The 21,675-nt window shown below is 45.1% G+C and overlaps 1 protein-coding gene across 3 annotated transcripts in view; it reads right to left on the bottom strand.

Annotated features, from left to right (window-relative positions):
* GALNT13 (polypeptide N-acetylgalactosaminyltransferase 13) overlaps positions 1 to 21,675 on the bottom strand; it is a 434,504-nt gene that overhangs the window by 230,932 nt on the left and 181,897 nt on the right. For all 3 annotated transcript variants that reach the window (XR_016442089.1, XM_090045703.1, XM_090045702.1), the window contains exon 4: positions 17,362 to 17,530. Coding sequence is in view for 2 of the 3 variants with exons in the window: in XM_090045703.1 (XP_089901829.1) it covers positions 17,362 to 17,530 (169 nt within the window). In the remaining variant the exon portion in view is untranslated. The remainder of the gene's footprint in view (positions 1 to 17,361; positions 17,531 to 21,675) is intronic.

The raw sequence follows: 21,675 nt of genomic DNA on the forward strand, positions 1-21,675 counted from the left end.
GCTGTGACCACAACAATATACAACAACAGCAGTTTAAAATATACACAAGTCATCTCAGAAAAAAATATATACACCTTTTTGAAAAGCAGCAGTCCAGGCTGCAGATCATCTGACTATTCCCCTTGATAGAAACACATTTTGAGGTACTGAAACTTAGCATTTTCCTCCCAAAAGAGAAGTCTGCAGCCCTTGCTGCTGGCTCCCACTAAGACCAAAAGTTTTCCTCCATAGGGACTATGTATAAAGGTTTTCAATGTCAAAAGCCAACAAAAGCCATGGGGCTGAATTTAGCACTGTTTTAGATGAGGACAAAAGCACTTAGGCACCTAAAAAACTTCTTATACTCACACAAACCTATGAACAATGAACTATCCCATTCTTCTCTAAAGGCCTTAGGATTTTTAAATAGGTATTTTTTTAATCTACTGCTGACTACTATTTATGCATTGTATTCCACTTAAAAGGAGTATAAAAGAAGGTAGCGTTCCAGGAATAGAAATTATCTGTAAAGAATCCCAAGGTAGAGCAGTGCAGGAAAACAGTATCAGGATCTAATTTTAAGTAAGTGTTGGAAACCATTAGTAATTTTTCATATACTGCCAGGTATCAATAGCAACCGTCATTGGATGGTTTGTATTAAACAAGTTTATGACTTCTTCATAAATTGAGAAGTCCCTACAAGTATGCAAACTATACTATAAACTCAGAAACAAATTCATGTAAACTTCTCTGTGAGGTCTGTTTTTAAACCAAGCAAATAATACAAAGCCTATCAAGTGAACTATGGAAAAATGTGTGTTGAAAAACATCTGCCTCCCCAGTCTGATTAGATATGCAGTCAATGTAATAAATAAGAGGCTTTATAAATCAAAAATATTCTTTCGAAGATCTCATAAAAGAAGACCTTGGAAACTGTACAGACTTAGAATATAAAGTGGTTGCTACTTAAATCCTCTCTTTTGCATCTTTAAAATCAATTCTGAAGCTCTCCGTAACTGGTTTGACTTATAAATGCTAGACACAAGGGGCAACTTTCATAACTGACTTTCAGTACATCAAATCACCTGGGACAGAGCAAAAATACAAAAACGCTAAGCAGTTTTCGCATCACAATGAACATTTAATGGAACAGTCCAGCATTTTAAATCCTTCAGGGGGTGTTTATAACTAAACAACAAAAATATCCAGTTATCTGGTTTAGCTGAAATCAAGTCAAGGCTCTTTAAGTGACTGATGTGCACTTTAAACCATAATTTAACTGGTCTATGTTCATGCCTTCTCTACTCTCTGTACACGACATGGAAGTGGCGCTTAGCAGAAGCAATACCAGAACAAGTCCTCCCAGCCTGGCAAACTCTGTACAAGCTGCCCATCACCAACAGAACTGATGACCTCCAGTGGCAGCTGCTGCATGAGGACATGGTCACCAGTACCTTTGTCTGCTTATTGGGCTGCGCAGCAGAAGTGACCTGCCCTTGCTTTCAGGACAAATTGAAGATGCTCTTCCATGCCTTCCTAGACTGCCCCCAGCAACTGTCAATCTTTGCTGTTCTCAGCACACTTTCTGGCATGCTGGACTTGGACTTCTCCAAGACTGTATATGTTTTCTCTATTCTGTATAAAGAGACCTAGGGGATCATGATTTGCCTGGCCAGTTTCCTGCTGGGAAAGACCAAAATAGTGACCCTAAAGAGCTGCAGAATCTAGATCACAGGGGCTGGATCCATTGATGCACTGCGGCTCTTCTGCTTCGTAGCTTGGGAACATATTTCATTTGAGTTTGGCTACTTCACCTTTCAACAAAATGTAAACTAGTTTGTGTCATGCTAGGCTATATCAAGGGGATATCCTTCAAGATGAAAGATGGCCGGCTAATCCTAAATGTGTAACACCAATGAAGAGTATTGGGTGGGGCAGAGCAGAAGAGGGGAGGTTTCAATCTTTGGGGATTATGAGTGTTTTGTTGCTGAAGAGTTTCATACTCAAACCTGGGGAGCCACACACATTTGTCCTTTCACCTTTTCTTTGTAACTTTTTTCATAATAGAGATTTTAAAAGTAAAAAAGGTCTCTCTCCCTACCTCCCTGTACATAAAACAGAGAACAAAAAAAAAAGAGACAGAGACAGATCAGCAGAATTAGGGTTTAAGTACACAACAGTCACTTAAGAATAAATAATAAAACTTTAGAAGGACAACGATAACTTATAACAAAGAGAAATAAAAAGACGGAACATTGGGCGTTGTCTTTTTTCTACGAAATCCTTTTTGAGTAAACCAACAGAACCAAAATCAAATTTTCTCAGTTAAAGTTCTTGCAAAACTTAAAGTTGTTCAAAAACAAACAAACTAACCAAACCCCCCCAAAAATGACTTACAAAAAACGGCAGGCTTCATATTTGTAATTGAAGTTTCTTAAGAATATCGCCCCTGGTCAAAGAGCATGTATGAAATATTTGAAATAAATTAGTTAGGGAGACCAAAGGGGCATTCCACCACTGGTCTTAAAATAGAAAGCTGCTCAGAAACTCAACTTTGGAAACTCTACCAACTCTCTACAGTAATTTGCTTTGCAATTTTCATAACCAATATACAAGAGAGACAGAACATTCATCTACGATGTTGCTCAGAAAATATACTGGTTATTATGAATATGTATTGAAATGAAATGTATTTTCATGCTTTCATGATAACAAGTCAAGAAAGATCGTTATGATAAATCTCTCCTTAATATTCAGAGACTGTGATAAAGGGAATGTCAAGGTCAGCTAGCAAGGAAATCAGATTGACCAGAACCTATTAATAAAGTTTTAAGAATCTGAATTGATGGTAAATAAGATGATGGTAAATATTCATGATACCTTAATTATGATCCAGAATATCATTATTCTAGACAATGCAAACATTTGCAGTTATTAATGAAAGATGTAAAAAAACCCCATAAAAAAATACATCTGAGATTATAGGCAGCTGCATCAATGAAAGTCTGTCCATAACCACAGGATGAAAGCTTATTACCATATTTAGTATTTACCTAAACCCAAGACAATTCTGAATTTAAGACCCCCTCCCCCAGTAATTAGATTCTATACATGGAAAATGTACAGGCTGTGGGGGAGTCGGGGGATAGGACACACACACACACAAACACACACGACCCCCCCAAGTAAATTAAATAAATCCCCCTCCCACTGCTACAGTAGTAAAAGCAGCAGCAGCTGAGCAGACGGTCGGTAGGGGTGGGCAGCCAGGGAGGCAGGAAGCCAATCTCTACCCCTTTCCCACCCACTTGTTCTCCCCCCAGAGCCTGTCTAATGCTACCTGCTTCCTATCATGGTACCTCCATCCCCTACTGCCCCATCCCCACAACCCCTTCCACCTCCATGACCTCCCACCTGTTCCCCCTCCAGCTTCTGCCTCCCCATCTCCCGCACATCTGTTATGTAATTTTTTTTTTGATCACAAGGAAAAAAATTACCAATAAATGGACCTAAATGATGAAGGAATCCAACTCTAATAGCTTTTTCAGCATAAAGAATATATTTCATAATCTCTAAAAAGAAACTAATCAACAAAAGAGAAATAAAGGTGGATTTTTGAACTACTTAGCTGTTCAAAAATCCACCTTCAATTTCTTCCTTGATGAGACAATTCTTGGAAATAAAATGAAAATTGTGTGGCTGCAGTGAATTACTGTAATTTTTCAAGGTTTATACCAATAATATACTCCAAATTAGCACAAGAGGATAAAAATCTAGAATATAGAATTCAAAATAGAAATCCAAAAGCTCTCCCTTGGTATTCTTTTGCAGATGACACAGGCCATAAGGAACGCGTCCACACGAGCGCGCAAGTGCCTCTTGCCCTGCCTCAAACCCCTTTGAGGCGGGGAAACAGGCACGTGCAGGAACAAAAACATGTTCCCTACGCTGCAAAACATGCAGCACAGGGAGAAAATTAGACCCCGGGATATCTAGGGGACTAAACAAAAAAAAACAAACAAAAAAAAATTGAAGCATAAAAAAGCGGCACAGGGTAGTCTAGGACTGTGCCCTGAGGCAACCGGAGGCTGGGTCCTCCATGGAGAAGCTCTGGCTGCCAGAGCATCTCTATGGTTGACCCCTCGCCCTGGTACTGAAACATGTGGCAGGCCAGCCCAGGCTGAGGTCATTGCAGGACCCCTGGCACGGCTGTACGAGCACTCGTGGTGCTCTGATGAGGTGCCAGAGGACTGGAAGAGGGCCAACGTGGTTCCCATCTTCAAAAAGGGGAAGAAGGAGGACCCGGGAAAATATAGGCCAGTTAGTCTTACCTCGATCCTAGGCAAGCTCTTTGAGAAAATTATTCTGGTACACATCCAGGAGGGGCCAGCAGGGGACTGCATGCTTAGGGGCAACCAACACAGGTTCATCAGTGGCAGGTCCTGTCAGACCAACCTGGTGGCCTTCTATGATCAGATCACCAAATCATTAGATGCAGGGGTAGCAGCGGACATGGTCTTCCTGGACTTTCGGAAGGCCTTCAACACTGTCTCTCACCCCGTTCTCATTAAGAAACTGGGGGACTGTGGTGTCAACAACCACACAGTCAATTGGGTCACCAACTGGCTGGAGGGCCACACCCAGAGAGTGGTGGTAGATGGGTCATTTTCAACCTGGAGGTATGTGGGCAGTGGGGTTCCGCAGGGCTCGGTCCTCAGGCCCGCACTGTTCAACATCTTCATCAGTGACTTGGACGAGGGGGTAAAAAGCACCCTGTTCAAATTTGCTGATGACACTAAGATGTGGGGGGATGTAGGCACGCTAGAAGGGAGGAATAGGCTACAATCGGACCTAGACAGGTTACAGGGGTGGGCAGATGAGAATAGGATGGGATTCAACACCAACAAGTGCAAGGTGATGAACCTGGGAAGGAACAACTGGCATCATACCTACAGGCTGGGGAACTCCCTTCTTCTCAGTACAGAGGCAGAAAAGGATCTTGGAGTCATCACTGACTCCAAGATGAACATGGGCCGGCAGTGTGGGGAGGCAGTCAGGAAGGCCAACCGTACCTTGTCATGCATCCACAGATGCATCTCAACCAGGTCCAAGGAGATGATACTCCCCCTCCGTGCGGCACTGGTCAGGCCGCAGTTGGAGTACTGCGTCCAGTTCTGGGCGCCGCACTTCAAAAGGGATGTGGACAACATGGAGAGGGTCCAGAGGTGAGCCACTCGCATGATCAGGGGGCAGCACGCAGGCCCTATGAGGAGAGGCTACAGGACCTGAACCTGTTCAGCTTCCACAAGAGAAGGCTGAGGGGAATCTAGTGGCCTGTTACAAACTAGTCAGAGGGGATCAGTAGGCACTGGGGAAGTCCCTGTTCCCCCGAGCACTGCCAGGAGTGACCAGGAATAACGGTCACAAGCTGGCAGAGGGTAGATTTAGGCTAGATATCAGGAGGCGCTACTTCAGGTCAGGGCAGCTAGGATCTGGAACCAACTTCCAAGAGAAGTGGTGCTGGCTCCTACCCTGGGGGTCTTTAAGAGGAGATTAGATGAACACCTTGCTGGGGGTTGTTTGACCCTAGTAATCTTTCCTGCCATGGCAGGGGGTTGGACGAGATGATCTACTCAGGTCCCTTCCGACCCTAGAAACTATGAAACTATGTTTCAGCACCAGGGCTCCAGTGCTGGTGAGGTGTCAGGGGAGGCTGGAGAAGGGGACAATGGGGGGGACCCCCAACAGCTTGACCCACTCCCCCAGCCTCCCAATACCTCTGCCATGGCCGTCCCCTTCCATCAGCCCCCCATCCCCCTGCAAGCCCCCCCAAAACTCCTGACCCCTGCTGCAGCCAGCCCCTCCCCCTGCCAGCCCCGGCCAGCCCCATCCCCCGAAGCCCCCCCATCCCTGTCCCACCATGCCATACGTTAAAAAAAAAAAAAAAAAATCCCCCAGCACTTACTGGCAGTTGGAGCTGCTGTTTGGCTGACTGGCACCTTGCCCACACAATACAGGGCAGGGTGAAAGCCCCAGCAGCCTCAGCCTGGACCCTCCTGTTCCCGCACTGTCCTGTGCTACCTGGGGAGCTCTGCCAGGAGGCCCTGAAGCCCCCCCCCCCCCCCCCCGCTTCTAAAGTAAGCAGAGGCTTTTTTTCCCCATTTTTTTCTGTCCTTTTACTGGGTTTTTTTTTTTTGAAGTGATGGGGCCTGGGGTTGTCGGGGTAGCCTTGTGGGGTGCAAGGTGGGGCGTGGGGCTGGATGGAGCACTGTGGCAGGGCACTGTTGGTGCCTGCCACTTTAAGAGCCTGAGACAGCAGCCAGCAGGTGCCTGATGAGGGCAGACATTTTAGATTCAGGGCTGTCCATATAAACAGGGCATTTTGCTGCTGGGAGGGTAGACAACAACCTTGCCTGGCTGCAGATATCATCTGGAGGTAAGGGAGGAGCTGTAGGGGATGGGCAGGAGTCCTCCTGGTCCTGGGCACGACCTAAAACTGTAACCCTGCCAGGAGTGGGTGGTGTGGTGGGGCTCTCAGTGGTGCAGGGGCCCATAGGAAATACCAGGGCAGCTACCACCCCAGTGAAAGGCAGGTCGGGTCGCCTTAACCGCAGCTCCCACAACTGGGTGGGTTACCCCTTTTTGGAGGGTCTGGAAGGTGGACCCCAGAGGAAGAGTGTGAGGCCATGGACTCACACACCTGCCTGAACATTCCCCCGACTGGTCCATGCTGGGGCAGGACCGGAAGGGTCGAAGGGCCAGGGGCCCACCACCAGGAATGTCCAAGAGCTGAAGGCCTGGGGTTCTGACTGGCTTGGAGGTGGGCTGGGGCTAGTGGCCAAAGGTCCTGGGGGGACAATACCCGTAAGTGGGAAGCAGCTCAGCGGGCTATGTTGCCGAGAATGAAGGTGGATTAGGCTGCCAGAATGGAGGGATTGTAGAGGTGTTCAACAGTAGGATTCTGGGGCCCAGCAAGGGACCGGTGATTGTGAGAACTATGGATGCCATCTGTGAGGCTTGGGCTGTGGTGTAGGGGAGGAAGAGAGCCAGAGATAGCACCCTCTGGCATTAGGGCAAGAAATGGGCAGCCTCCCGCTTATTAAGATCAATTAAATAATTAACATGGCATGGCAGGTGAGAAGGTGGGCAGTTAGTCCAGAAACAGGTGAGCGGGCCACAGTGAGACTGGCCTGGAGCAGGCCCCCCGTTATAGGCACCCATCAGGGGGGCTGGGGGAGCAGGGGGTGGGGCTGGGTGAGGCAGCCATTGGGGGGGGACTGCAGCAGCTGGTGGGGGATGGAGCCAGGTAAGGCAGCAATCAGGGGGGCTGGTGTGGGGTATATGAGCCTTGTGTGGGGGTCGAACCCCCTGTTGAGGGGCCGTAGCCCTTTGGCAGGGCAGCAAAATAATGAATTCATGAAACCTGTATTTAGAGTTCACCTTATTATTATAAGAGACTTACTTTAACACTGTAGACATATCAATAAAGCATTGTCCAACTGATCGCTGTCTCCGTCTCACTCTCTCTCTTTATAGTGGTCTTTTGTTTTACTTGTGGAGGAACATGGATTTGAGGGTATTTTAGAGAGTGACTTTAGGAATTTTTTTTTTTTTTTATCAGGGATTTTTTTCAGTTTTCCAATAGGGAACACCAGAATTCCTGCTAGGGAGGCCAGTGGCAGGACCCTGCCTCCTCAGAGCTGGCACCTTGGCTCCATCTGGCTGTGGCTGACCTGGCCAAATGGGGCCTCTACTGGCTCTGCAGTCCCCATCTGAGTCTGGCAGGTGCAATGCAGGTCACAGCCAGGCAGCAACTCCCACTGCCAGACTGCTGCAGTGGGTAGAGCGTGCAGGGAACTCTCAGGGCTGCTTCAGCAGTCCAGCTGGCACAAGGGATAGTGTGCCCAGGTACCAATAGGCTGGACCCCACAAGCTCCTGAGAGCTAGTAGCCCTGAACTACTTGCCAGGGCAGCTTTTTATACTGCTGTGTCCAGGACAGGGCAACTTTTTATACTGCTGGGGACAGCACAGGTGCTGGCCCCAGGCTCTATCTCCCCCTGGCTGAAGATCTGGGAGGAGCCAGGCAGGGTTATTTTGCTCCAAGTGGCACAATTTGCTCCACAACTAAGTGCATGTCTGACCACCTGTGCTGAAGCAAAATGTCGTGGCTCAAATTTGTACCACTTCTATTTGAGCTGCTGCAAGCGCACATGCTTCCATGTGTGGATGTGCCCAAGGAGTGCAGCATGTTGCAACTGTTACATAAATTTACCAAGCAGAAGCTTTACACTACCAGCACAGGTAGAGAAATGTAGCATCATTCAATAGAATTCTCCTTCTAAAGCAGAAATTATTTCACAACTAAAAAGGAATTTTAAACCCGCTTTGAAATCTTGGTGCCATTAATGTTTATACCCAAACTGCTACTGAAATCAAATAGGGCCAGGATTTCATACTAGGTCTGTAAATCTCTGGTTCAGGAGGACAAAGAGACTTATTTCCAAGAACATCAGAGGAATGTAATTGTTCATCAGCTAGCAGTTATCTCAGAGTTACTGACCTCTCCAGGTCTGACTTATCTTTGGCAAAAACTTCTTATATGATACAGCTTAGTGCTTTTAATTCATACACAGCTGAAGCAGAAAAAAAATCCTGATCCAACATTACAGTTATGATTTTGTAGGGGACACAGTAGGTGTTTCAAAGCACATTCTGAATGCAAACCACTGTTTAACATCTGCTTATGCCTTTTGTGGCTTCTCACACAAGTATCTGATCCACTAGGGACTTGCCCATTAGGGTGTTCTGCTGCAAGTCAGGGGTTACCATCAGAAATGGTACTTTATACTTAGGCAGCTGATCATTCTAGATAAACTCCCAGATAATATACACTACCTGTAATACAACACTGAACCTACAGCAGCAGTGTCTATTTTATCTTACTCCAGCTTGGGGAGGAAGGAGGGTTCACATAACTTGCAGTACTCCATAATCTACCTTTCCAGGCACAATTTAATGTGGTGTTTTTGACTTAAAGTCTTAAATGCTCTGGCCCCTAAATACCTATGCATAGGGATCTGATCCCTATGACCCCTAAGGCCAGCTGAAAGAGACCTCCTGCATCAGGAGCTTCAGTCACTACAGACAAGCTCTGTGGCAGGCCAGTAGGGGGCGCTCCTGCGTTGAGCCGCCCACCTCCCCGCGCCCGACCACCTTCCAGGCTCCGAATGCCTCCCTAGGGGCGCCTTATGCTTGGCCAACCCTCTCCCAGAGCACACTCGCTAGTCTGGGGGCAATATCGCGCCACCACCCCGAGAAGGGACTGTCTCGGCCCTGTGTCCTCGGGGAAACACAGGCCTAATAGTCCAACGGGTACTGGACCCAGTACAGGCACTTGGGGCACTTCCCCAAGTCAGGGGGCAAAAAGTAAAGTCTCCCTTAGTCCGCAGACCTAAGGGGTCTCTTAGGCATAATTTAGACCCACCCCTCAATAAGTCTCCCACACCAGTCAAAAAGGAGAACTTTACTGATTACAAGGGATAGGGTAAACTAGGGTACAGGATTGAGCAATATCTTAGAAATCCTAAAGAGCAGTGTGGCTGAGGTAGCCTTTTGATCATGCATCTGTGTTACTGCCAGCTAAATATCTAATCAGACTGAGTAGCTTACTCACAAGCATCTTCCAAAGGCAGGTGAAGTTTCCCTTTGGGGGCAAGCAGTTCCTTGCTCATGAGTTTTGGGGTGAGAGAGAGCTAGTTTCAGATGGTAAAGCTCCTCTGTGTCCCCAGCATGGCTGCTGCTTCACCTCATGGCAGAAGAGAGAGCCCGCCTCCTTCACCCCCTTAACTTATATAGCCCCTGTGACCTCATTCACCTGGGCCAGTGGAGGTCAGCCCCAGTTGGCTGTCAGCCAACCAATTTGAAATACATCACCTGTTACCAGGCAGATTCCAGCTCCCCAAGTAGAAACCCCTTACCTAGGTAATTGATGCAAGTCAGGTAGGCAGAGGGAGCAGGTTTGCCCCCTCCCTCAGGAATGCAGCCAGCTCAAGTTACCTAAACAGACAGGCCGAGGGTGCGGTCCCCTGTGTGCAGGGCCCACCCTAATCAAATGGTTACAGCCCAGAGATTTTAGTCACAGTGTCACAGGGCAGAGATTTTTGGGGAGAAACCAAGGTGGCTTTCTGCCACAAGCTCCCACTTCCAGCTGTGGCATCTCTCCAATGCTTCAGGGGGAAAACGGGGGAAAAAAATCTGAAGGCAGCAAATTGAACAGTCCAGAGGAAAATAATACTTCTGTCCTCTGCAGGTGATAAGCAGAAGCTCTGAAGAATGAGATTACTAGACACCTCCCAAAAAGAGACTGAATTTTGTTTCAGTTCTCCTTGAAGATACCAAACATCTAAATCTGCATACTGCATGTGCTGATTATTGCTCCAGGGCCTCCTTTTTTGTTATTGAGTTCCATCTTGAAACAAGTTCGGTTCCTTGCCCCAATGTTATTCAGAAGACTATGCCAAAACTTTACTCCTTTAATCATTAGACACCTCCTAATTTCCACTCTAAATTTATTAATGTAGCCACTTAACCTTTTGCCAACATTTCTCTAAATTATATAGCTTTTTCTCTTCCCCAATACTTACCACACAAATTTCCTTCTACAAAGACATTTCTTTCTACATTCTATTATTGTCTGCAGACTGAATTCCCTACATTTGGGATCAAGAAGGAATTTTACTCTACTGTCAGATTAATACAGACTGGGGGGGGGATGTTCCTCTGTAATATGGACATGGACCTCTTCCTTAGAACTTTCAAGTACATTTTAATACCGCTTATAATGGCCAAAGACTGACAGCCCTTGTCCCTTTACTTTACTTGTGACAGGTTAGGGGGTGTTGGTGTTTTAGGGTGATATGCTTTGTAGTTGTGCGGTAGAGCTGATTGTGCATTTATAGTAGGTAAGACAGGACTTGTATGCAGGATCCAGAAAGGGTTCAGTGGCATGGTCGCACCGCCCCTCTTGGATCACACTGCAGGAGCAGCAGCTGGGGACTTTTAAATTTTACTGGGGTAAGCAAAACAAATCAAGCTGCTTTAGTTAGCTGTCTGCAGCAGCCCAATATGAGCAGTTATACTCAGCCAACAGCAGCCCAGAGCACTTCACCTTACTTCTCCTTCTGGCACACACAGTAAGGACCAGGAGAGGGCCTCCTCAACTGATCATAAAGAGCAGCTACAGACAAAATATGACCTAGTGTCTGCATGGAATGTATTCAGAGTAATATGGATTACTTCTGATTATATCTAATTATGTGTGTGGACCTTTGAGGAGATGCACAATACATGATATGACTCCAGTATGTAAACAGATTTAATACTAAATGGACTGTCTTCTACACACTGAAACATAAATCTTCCTTTGTCCTCTGCCTTGCTGCCAACGTGAAAGCAGTACTACACTGCTATCTGCTACTGACCAGGGAACTGTTCTTTCAAGTCCTTCTTGGTCTTGTCCCTGTGTACCATGTTCAGCCATCTTGTTCATGACCTAACTTAAGGTTGGACTGATCTTAGTCACGTTAAAATCTATGTTTCTGTGATTTTTGGCTTCTGTCATCTGTCTTTTGCATTGTTCCTACCAGCATGCACTCCACTGCCTCAAAGAAGCTGGGGGGACGGGGTGGACAAAGCCAACAGTTCTGGCCTCGCCCCCCCTGCTCCATCCCCTCCATCATAGCGGTGCTTGTTTCACTAACCAATCAGAGTGCTCTAAGAGTGTTGCGGACAGACAGATGGACTAAGCCCTTTATTATATAAGAATAAGATGCTTATAGCTGATTCCATACCTTGATTTCACATGCTTTTTTCCTTCTGATTTTATTATTTAAATCTGATTTCATGATTTCTTTAAATCATTCGGCATTACACCTGCCATCTTTTTGAAGAACTTTTATCTCTACTGCCTCCAGCTCTCTGATGTCTGTTACAGTGCAGCTTTTTTCAGTTCACGGAGTGATGTCACTAGTGCACCAATACAACACTTTTGTAATCTGATGCCAAACATAACGTATTTGTGTGTGTACATATACTATATATAAAATTATACACACATTACCAAGAGTACTCAAATTTAACAAAATTTTCCATTCATCAAATGTTGCCATAGTAACAATAATTCTGAAAACTCTCCAAGTCCTGCAGGATAAGGCTGAATTTGTAATGGAGACGGTATAGCTAGTATGACACCAATCACAGATCATCAGACATATGCCTACATCTCCCATTTCAATAAAACTTGTCTTTCTCTTTCTCATGTGCTAAATATATTAACCATGAAATCATATTCCACCCTAGCAACAAAGCATTGCAAGTTGGCACTGGGAACAATTTAACACTCCCTAAAGATAGTGTGTGTACAGAAAGCATCTGTCTGGGAAAAAAATGGAGGAAAATCTTTCTTTAAAATCCCTCAACACTTTCTATCTTTTTTATAGAAGCCAAACATAAAACTCTTTTTGATCCTGGAAGACAGATTTCTTTCAGCACTAACAGGTCCCTTTCTCTTCCCTTTGTTTGAATAGAGCTGTCCGGTCAGTTCAAAATTTAACCATTCATCTTCCTCCCACCAACTACTGCCCTTCACAGTGGAACAGGAAAACTTAAAAAAAAATATCAAGTACTTCGAATCTCACACTTTGTACTTTTAAAGCTAAGTGTTGCATTTGCCAGGACTCTCTAAGTTATGCTTACATGCAGCAGTTGACTTGATCTGGAACTAGACCTGAAGACAGCTTAGTAAGATATCCAAAAAGTTCACCTTTGTGCAACCAGACAGATTGCAGGCCTAACTTTTATTCTGGACAGAATTAGGCTAGCTGTGCCACAATGAAAAGAACTAGCTGAGGAGCAGCAGAGGGTAGATCAAAACTGGCTAAAACCCCTTTCCTCTGGCAATGTATCTACACCAAAAATTGGCTGGCAGCCTAGAAGCTGCTACATCAGGTCTTCACTGCCTAATGGTCAGGTAGTTTGCTTAATACCCAAAATCCACCCCTGGTGCAGTGAAAAGCATCTGAACTGCAATCAAGAACTGAAACCTGAGTTTACAGCTCCAATTAGTTAAAAGCCCTCAGTAGACCACTTTCTGCCCAGAAACTAAACCACACATGTAGAGCACGATAGCAGGTAGGACATGTACACCATAAGCCACTAAACAGTTAACGTTTCCCATTAACAGCCACATAATTACCAAAAATACTCTGTGTGGAGTAAATCTCCAATACAACTTCATGATAAGTTGGCAAGGACTGATTTTCAAATGACAACTCTAGATGACAGACAACTCGCATTCATTGTTCATGTGTGGGAGCTCCCTTAATAGAAGTATTTTTGTGCATGTGTGCACATGTGTAAGTATGTGCTATTTTATTTTAAATTTCACACAGCAGGAGATGTCAGCTTTTAAACTAAACATGTAAAAAGTGAAGGATTTCTGCTAAGTGACGATCCAGTTTTAAGAGCATGAATACCTGGAAGTTTAAGGAGCACTTGGCAATGTTTGTTCATATTTGTTACAGGCTGCAGCAACTGAGATTCAGCTGTAAGATACAATATTACTTTAGGAATGTTATTTTAAAAAAACAGAAATACTGACAAATACAATTTTGATGATTTATAGTTTCTCTCACACTTTTCATAAAAAAATCTATTATTCTAGTAATCAATTCTGCAAACACTCAGCTGAGTATATTAACTCCTGAGTTCGTGTTCAAGCATTTGCAAAATCAAATATTCTATTATTAGCATTATAAGTAGAGCAAATTAATTTGACTAATAAGCACTGTTCTGAGGCAATACTGGGAGATTAGGCAAAACAGAACACCATAATTGACATGATCCTGATTCACATGCCAGCCGTCTACACTGTTGCAAAATAGCAAGTCTTAGGATACATGAGCTATTTAGACAAGCTTTCTTATCCCTCCTTATCTCTTCAGATAGGATTTCAGTCACCACAAGAAAGCCATTCTAATTCCCAGATCAAAATGAAAACATATGGAATACATAGTACAGCAGTCCTATTTAGCATCTTGTTTTTCAATTTATCTGTCAGTTGCACTTTTATTAGGTTTCTTAAAATAAGAATAGAACTTTTCGTATTTCTAGGTGGCTAAGTTAAGATCAGGAATGAATGTGAACTTTTTAACTTTCAAAACCTCATGTGTCTGTCTTTAAAGAGACCTTGTCAGGAAAGGGAGAGCCACAGAATGCAGAGGCAGAGAGCAATGTTGCCTTTCAGAAAACCTCTGACCAGTGATAGGAGTTTCGACAACAGTGAGCAATCCAATCAGAAGTCCTTTGATAGAGCGTTTGAGTGCAGTAATTTATTTGGTCTATAAATGTCATTATCCGTTACCTTGGTCAGAAACAGAGAATGGGGGTGGGGTGGGGGAAAGTGAACTGAGAAGAGAAAAATAAAGATCAATCCCTAAACTCCAATATAAATTACATGAAAAATAAGACTCCTTTTATCCTACATAAATACCTATGAAATAAATACTTAGATATTAATCTTAATACATACCTAGATGTTAATCTTAATAAAATTGAAGGTAGGGTAGATTTTGACCCTACAGACTAACTAAATAGGAGATGTATTAGATAGAGTATGTGGAGACATTCACCATACCTGGTCTACAATCAAACGGCTTACTTTAAGCTGTGTGATAATAGAGATTGTGAGAAACATGTAGTTTGTCAGTTCTGGTAGCCACATCAGGAACCTGGTATAAGTAACTTTGGGGAAGGGCAGGCAGGACCGGGGGCAGTTCTAGGGGGTCCACAGGGGACGAGGCAGGCTTGTTTGGGATGGGGAAGTCTGGGGGCTAAAAATAGCCTGGTAAGAGTTAGATGGGGGAGGCGGGGGGAGGCTGGAAAAACACAGCCCAGGGCTAAGGTGAGTGGCTGAGCTTTCCCAGCCCCGGGGCTTCACTCTGAACATGTTCTAGCAAACATTTACTAGATCCGCCTGACCAGTTCCCAATCTAATTTAGTCCACCTCATCAGGTGCACTAATTCATATCAGGCCCACCATTTTTCCCCCAATTTAACTTCCCTGAATATCTGCACAGATCAGCATTTAGATCAATCTAACCCTATTTAGGTTGATCTAAATGTAATATCTGCACCTGCCCTTAGTCTATAAAGTACAAATCTACCTTGCCGTCTGCCTAACTCCAGATTAACACAGCTAACTACCTCTCTCTGTTCAATAAAGTTGTAGGGTTGAACCACATCAATCCTCCATGCATTTGAGCTCTACCACACATTCTTTCAAAGGAACAGCCATTTATATTTTGTTGTATTTTTACATACAATTATCCGAAGTTTTAAAATGAATAAATTAGATATCTTGTTTTCCATCCACTACACTAGCTTTATGTTGGAGTAATTCAATTCCTTCAATGAAATATGAACATTAACTAATATGTTTATGTTCGTATATTTAATTGAGGGGTGGGGGGAGGACAGAAAGAAATGTTTCCTTTTATACTCACTGATATACTTTCAACACCATAGGTAGCCAGGTGGCCTTTTTACACCTCTTACTGAATCTTTAGGTGTAGTATTGACCATTACCAGATAAGCTGTAGTATACAAGGGGCCATCTTTTTAGCACATTAACTGCTAATGACATAGGCATTGCAGATGAAAGCCATCATTGCTATATACATCAATGCACACATGCACACACATACATGTGCACATACATGACCTATGAATGGAACATTATCCCGTGGATTTCATTAAACATCAGTAACTATGCGTAGGGTGTGCACCCCCTGACAGTGCTGATGCACCCCCTGTCAGGCCATGCTCCCTGTTTAGGCGAGGGGCAGGGGGACAGGTAGGAGTGCCAGTGCTCCTCCTGCAAGTGATGGCCAGGGAGCGGGGGTCTCCAGCAAAAATGGCCACACTGCTTCCAGAAGTAGCCATGGGACTTCTGGAGGCGGCACAGCCACTTTTTGGTAGGTGAGATCGCTCATGGGGAACATCCCCCTCCCCATGGGGCTGACTGGTGTGTGGGGGGGAGGGCACATGTCACTCATCATCACTCAGTCATATATACAACCAACCCATTAAAAATCACTTCAGATTGCATATTTGAATAACATGCTTCAGATATATTGTTCCCATTAAACATTTTAAGAATTTTCGTTACATTTTGATTATCCCCAAAATTTATGTGAACAAAAGATAATACAAAATTAAACTAAACCCTATGGTATAATCCATCTAGCAGCTTTGGAACAGTTTTAGTTTCCATAATTATTTTTTCAGCACTAAATGCTATCTATGAGCTTAGTTTTGGGAGTGATGATGTAGCCAAGATGGTCTAGGAAATCTGAGAGGCAAGAATTTCTGCGAGTGATGATTTTTATTGGACCAATGGCATGGTTAGAATAGATGTTGACAAGGTTCTGAATGAAATGCATGTTTCTTCAAAAGCTTGTGTAAATCTATCCCAACCATGCCATTGGCACAACAGAAGATGACCCAACACAAGATATCCACAAAAATATGCAAGCGTAGGGTGCAAACAGCAGACATTGCTGTATTCATTTTTTTTTAAGGTTAGTACAAATATTAAGAATCTCCCTTGCAAAAACACTTTTTAAAAAATCCCTGGACACATGACATACTAGATAACTTTATGTCCTATGCCACAATGTAAAATGATACACCCTAATATTTTATAGTACTTCAGAAAACTGAATCATGAAGAAAACAAACTTCTTCCTTACTATAAAAAACGATATACCAGAAAACAACTCTGGATATCTCTCCAAAGAGGCAATGTAATTACTGGTTTTCAGCATACCTTTCAATTTGAAATAATGTAGTGTTTTCTAAAACAAAGGATTGATTAAGCATGTCTTTCATTCAATGCATTTCAAGTATCAAGTAGATTTATTAGAAAGAGAGAGAGATTGTTGCCCTCTTCCCCCACCTACCCCACCCCTTGAGCCCCCCCAGATACAATAGCTGGTAACCAAAAACAGCACAAATTGCTCAGTGTGCACCATAGGTGGCTGTTCTCATTTTCATTCTGTCAGTATGTTCTTGAATGCACAGATGCATGCATGTCCCCCACCTTACAACCTTTGGCTGAAATTTAATAAGAATATGGAGTTTATATTGTTATAGTTTCAAACCACTTCTGAAAATAATAACTATACATTCACTTTTAGGCAGTGTGCTGTATCATGCCTCAAAATCAATAAAGAGTTCTGGATAAAAACCTAATGGCACAGTGCAGTCTATTACATGGTTTGAGCCCTGTGTGATGAGAATTACATAATACATTGCAAACTCACCCTTCTAATCTCACATCTGGCAAACTTCTGTTAAGAGCAATCAGGTCACTGGCCATGAGGTTAAACTGATTGATTTTAAAAAGCTCTTTCATTTTCTCCTGGTCATCCTTCGGAATGAGCACTGCCTTTCCCATCTCTCCAGGTCCTTCTTGGTTTCTTGAAATAACAGCTGTAACAGAAGGCAGCGTGTTTGCTTTTAATATTTCTGTGTCAGTTTCACTTTGTACTAATTATGACTTTTGCAGCTATCAATCAACAATTACTGAGAAAAAGATAGAAAAAACAATTCGCTTTAAGTTCGACCCTTGAGTGTAATCATATCACGTTTTGAATTTGAATCAGGACTTTTTTTTTAAGTTATAGATATTTCTAATACATTTTACTACTCAGTTTTGACAGATACCAAAATTATAGTGAAGTAATATACTAATGATATTTACCTCCCAGGTGAAAAGTTATATATCAGATTCCCAGTGAAATTTTACAGACACAAGAGATTCAGACAATATTTTTAAAAGGCTGTGCATTAGCTGAACTTCATGCAAATGGATGCCATACTTCTTTCCTTGATATATACTACTTCCCCTAGTAATACAGTGAGTAGATTCTAACAAAAACTGGCATATTTCCTTGCCTACTGCATGTACATTTGATACCCCAGGATATACGATTACAACATCATATTTTATAAATGGATAAAACTGACTAGAAGTGGGTCTGATTAGGAAAGTTCAGTAAATAGTAGAAAAGAAAGGGAGAGAAAACAGAAAGGAATCATCACTATCACTGATCTAACAAGTATCACCCCACTGAAAAAAAAAAAGAATCAAAACCTTGAACTTCCTTATGTATTTTCAACACATAATTAAATGTACAAAAAAAAAAAATACAACCTGTAGGTATTACTACTTTCTTAGTAATTAACAGCGGCTCCTGTTACTTTAAGAGGTTGCTGCAGCAGGTTAAGCTTGTGGGTTGGGACCAGCAGCTGAGCAGCAAACAGACCAGTAATAAATATCTGGGAGAGGGACTATCCTGGGAGCTAGATGCACTACATTCTGTAGCAAAGCCGGGAGACATCTAGGAAGCCCAGAAGCAAAAAGCTGCAAGTAGCTGAGCTAAGCTGCAGCAGAGAAGGTCAAGCCACTTAAAGCCAGTGCTTGAGACCAGGCAAGCAGTCTGGCTCTGTAGGACGCAGGGAGAAGTGCTCCTGAGCAAGATGGCTGCAGGAGATGGACTGCCCGGCACCCAGTCTGTCCCAAAGAACTGCAGGGGGAAGCTAAAGGGGAATTAAAGCTTGATGGGAAGTAGTGACCCTGTGTGGGGAGATTGTGCCTGGGTTTATGTTTTGATTAGGTTAACTGGAGGACCAGATTGTAGCTATGGGGGGAGGATAAAGGCCATGGAGGGGTGCCTAGCAAAGCACTCTCCAGAGGGCTGTGCGCTGGTACACGCCAAGGTTGAGAGTCAAGGCCAGCAGAAGCCACCTAGCTTGGGGCCGGGGATGCAGGGGGCTGAGGAGGTACAGGCCAAGGCTGAGAGAGCCAAGGACAGTGGTACCAGCCTGGCATGGGTTAGAGCCTCTGAGGACAGAGGACTGGTACAGCGGAAGCAGTCTGGCATAGGGTCAGGGACCCAGTGGGCCACACTGGGGCCAGAGGCCCAGTGACCAGTAGGTTAAGGCCACAGTGGAGAGGCTACAGCCACAGATAAGCCAAAGCCAGAACAGGTTTAAGTCCGGGGGGGCTAAAGCCTAAGATGTGTGGAAGCCAGATCAGGACCAGGGGCCCGAGGAGAAAACAGCCTTGTCAGGGCCAGGGCCAGGGGCTTGGCAGGCTAGGTGGACTGACTGGTTAACAGCCAGGGCCACCAAGCCCAGCGGACAATTTAAAGTAACATCTGCAAGGTCTGGGTATGACTATAGGACAGGAGAGAGGGACACAAACAGCATACAGGGCAACTCATGCCCTGGAAAACTATTAGGGCCAGGAAGGCCATAACACAGAGTGCCCCAAGGCCAAGTACAAGGGGAGAATGAAGTCCCGGGATTTGATCGAGAAGCATCTATGGATGCACGCCAGCATTTTGGTCGCTTTACTAGCCGCAGCATCGCATTGGAGGCTCATGTTCATCTTGTGGTCAATGATGACCCCCAAGTCTTTTTCTTCTGTAGTGCTAACCAACGTAGCACTGCCGAGCCTATAAGGGTGCTGCAGGTTTTTCCTCCCAAGGTGGAGAACCTTGCATTTTTCGGTGTTAAACACCATCAGGTTCTCATCTGCCCATTTGCTGAGCTTGTCCAGGTCAGCCTGGATCACCCGCCTATCTTCTGGCGTGGATGCTTTGCCCCAAAGTTTGGTGTCATCGGCGAACTTGGCTAGTCAACTCCTGACTCCAATGTCCACATCGTTAATGAAGATGTTGAACAGTATGGGTCCCAGGACAGAGCCTTGAGGGACCCCACTGGTCACAGGGCACCATGATGAGTGACTGCCATCAATCACAACCCTCTGGGTCCGACCACGAAGCCAATTTCCCAGCCAGTCGTGGTGGAGCCAAGGCCACAACTGGGCAGTTTGGCCAAGAGGTGATCGTGGGATACCAGATCAAAAGCTTTTCTGAAGTCAAGATATATGACATCAATCTCTTCCCCCTTGCCCAGGTGATAGGTCACCTGGTCATAGAAGGAAATGAGATTGGTCAAACAAGACCTACCCGCAACAAACCTGTGCTGGCTATCCCTTAGAATGTTAGCCTGGGCCAGTCCATCAAGGATGGCCTCCTTAATAAACTTTTCTAAGATCTTCCCAAGGAGAGAAGTCAGGCTAATGGGCCTATAGTTAGCCGGATCCACTCTCCTCCCTTTCTTGAAGATAGGCACCACATTGGCCTTCTTCCAGTCTTCGGGCACTACACCAGAGCGCCAGGAGTTTTCAAAGATCCGTGCCAGGCGCTGAGCTATGACGCTCGCCAGCTCCTTGAGTACCCTGGGGTGCAGGTTGTCAGGGCCAGCTGACTTGAAGGTATCCAGCTTCTCAAGGTGTTCCTTCATGAGGTCAGCATTGATGGAGGGTAGGGGATCCCCCTCACCCAGATTTCCCTGTCCCATAGCAGGCGTGGGCATCCCATGTGACTGATGAAAGACTGACGCAAAGTACCTATTTAATAGGTTGGCTTTTTCCTGGGCGTCAGTTGTCAGTTGCCCCATCTGGTTCAGCAGGGGTCCAACATTGCCCTTGCTTTTCCTGCGGCTCCCCACATACCTGAAAAAGGACTTTTTGTTGTCCTTGATGCCTGAAGCTAGTTGGAGTTCAGTTGCAGCCTTGGCTTTCCTGGTTTGCTCCCTGCAGGACCGGACCAGCGTGGAGTAATCCTCCTTGGAGGTGAATCCCGTCCTCCAACCTTTGTAGGCTTTCCTTTTTAGCCACAGTAGGTCCGCTATGTCTCTGGAGAGCCAGGGGGGCTGCTGTGCCTTCTTGCTGCCTTTCCTCTGTGTTGGAATAGATTTAGCTTGTGCACTGAGGATCGCTTCCTTGAGAAGCAACCACTCTTCTTGAACTCCCATCTCCCTGAGGTCATGGTCCCTGAGGGCCTGACTGACTAGCCTCTTGAGCTTGTCAAAGTCGGCTTTTCTGAAGTCAAGGACTTGCCAGCTTTACGGCGGATGGTGAAGGTGATCAGCTCGTGGTCGCTGTCACCCAACTTCCCATCAATCACTAGGTCGCCGATTAGGTCGTCCCCCGTAGCCAGTACCAGGTCAAGCAGCACTTTGCCTCTCGTTGGCCCATAGACTTCTTGAGTCAGGTAGAGGTCATCCACGCACGAGAGAAAGCTTTGCGCCCGCTCAGATTTAGCTGAGTGATCTTCCCACGAGATGTCCGGGTAATTGAAGTCACCCATGACAACCAAGGTCCTGGAGCAAGCGGCCTCAGTCAGTTCCCGGGCGAACTCCTGGTCAAGCTCGGGACTTTGAGTGGGAGGTCTGTAGTAGACTCCCACCGTTGTGTCCCCTGTGCCGAATTCCCCACGAATTTTTACCCAGAGGGTCTCTAGCTGTCCATGCCGGTTGCTAACATCAGCTTGCAGGGACATGTAGCTTTCCTTCACATAGAGAGCTACACCCCCGCCCCTTTTGTCAACACGATCCCTCCTGTACAAGGTGGTCCAGTCATGGGTGGAGTCCCACCAGGTCTCCGTTATCCCAATGACATCACATTTCTTTGCACTGAGCAGGAGGACGAGCTCATCCTGCTTGTTGCCAAGGCTCCTGGCATTAGTGTACAGGCAGGCAAGTGTGCCCTTGGGGGCTCTTGC

The sequence above is a fragment of the Crocodylus siamensis genome, chromosome 4, assembly GCF_052110815.1.
Source record: "Crocodylus siamensis isolate JL-2025a chromosome 4, ASM5211081v1, whole genome shotgun sequence".
Taxonomy (NCBI): Eukaryota; Metazoa; Chordata; order Crocodylia; family Crocodylidae; genus Crocodylus; species Crocodylus siamensis.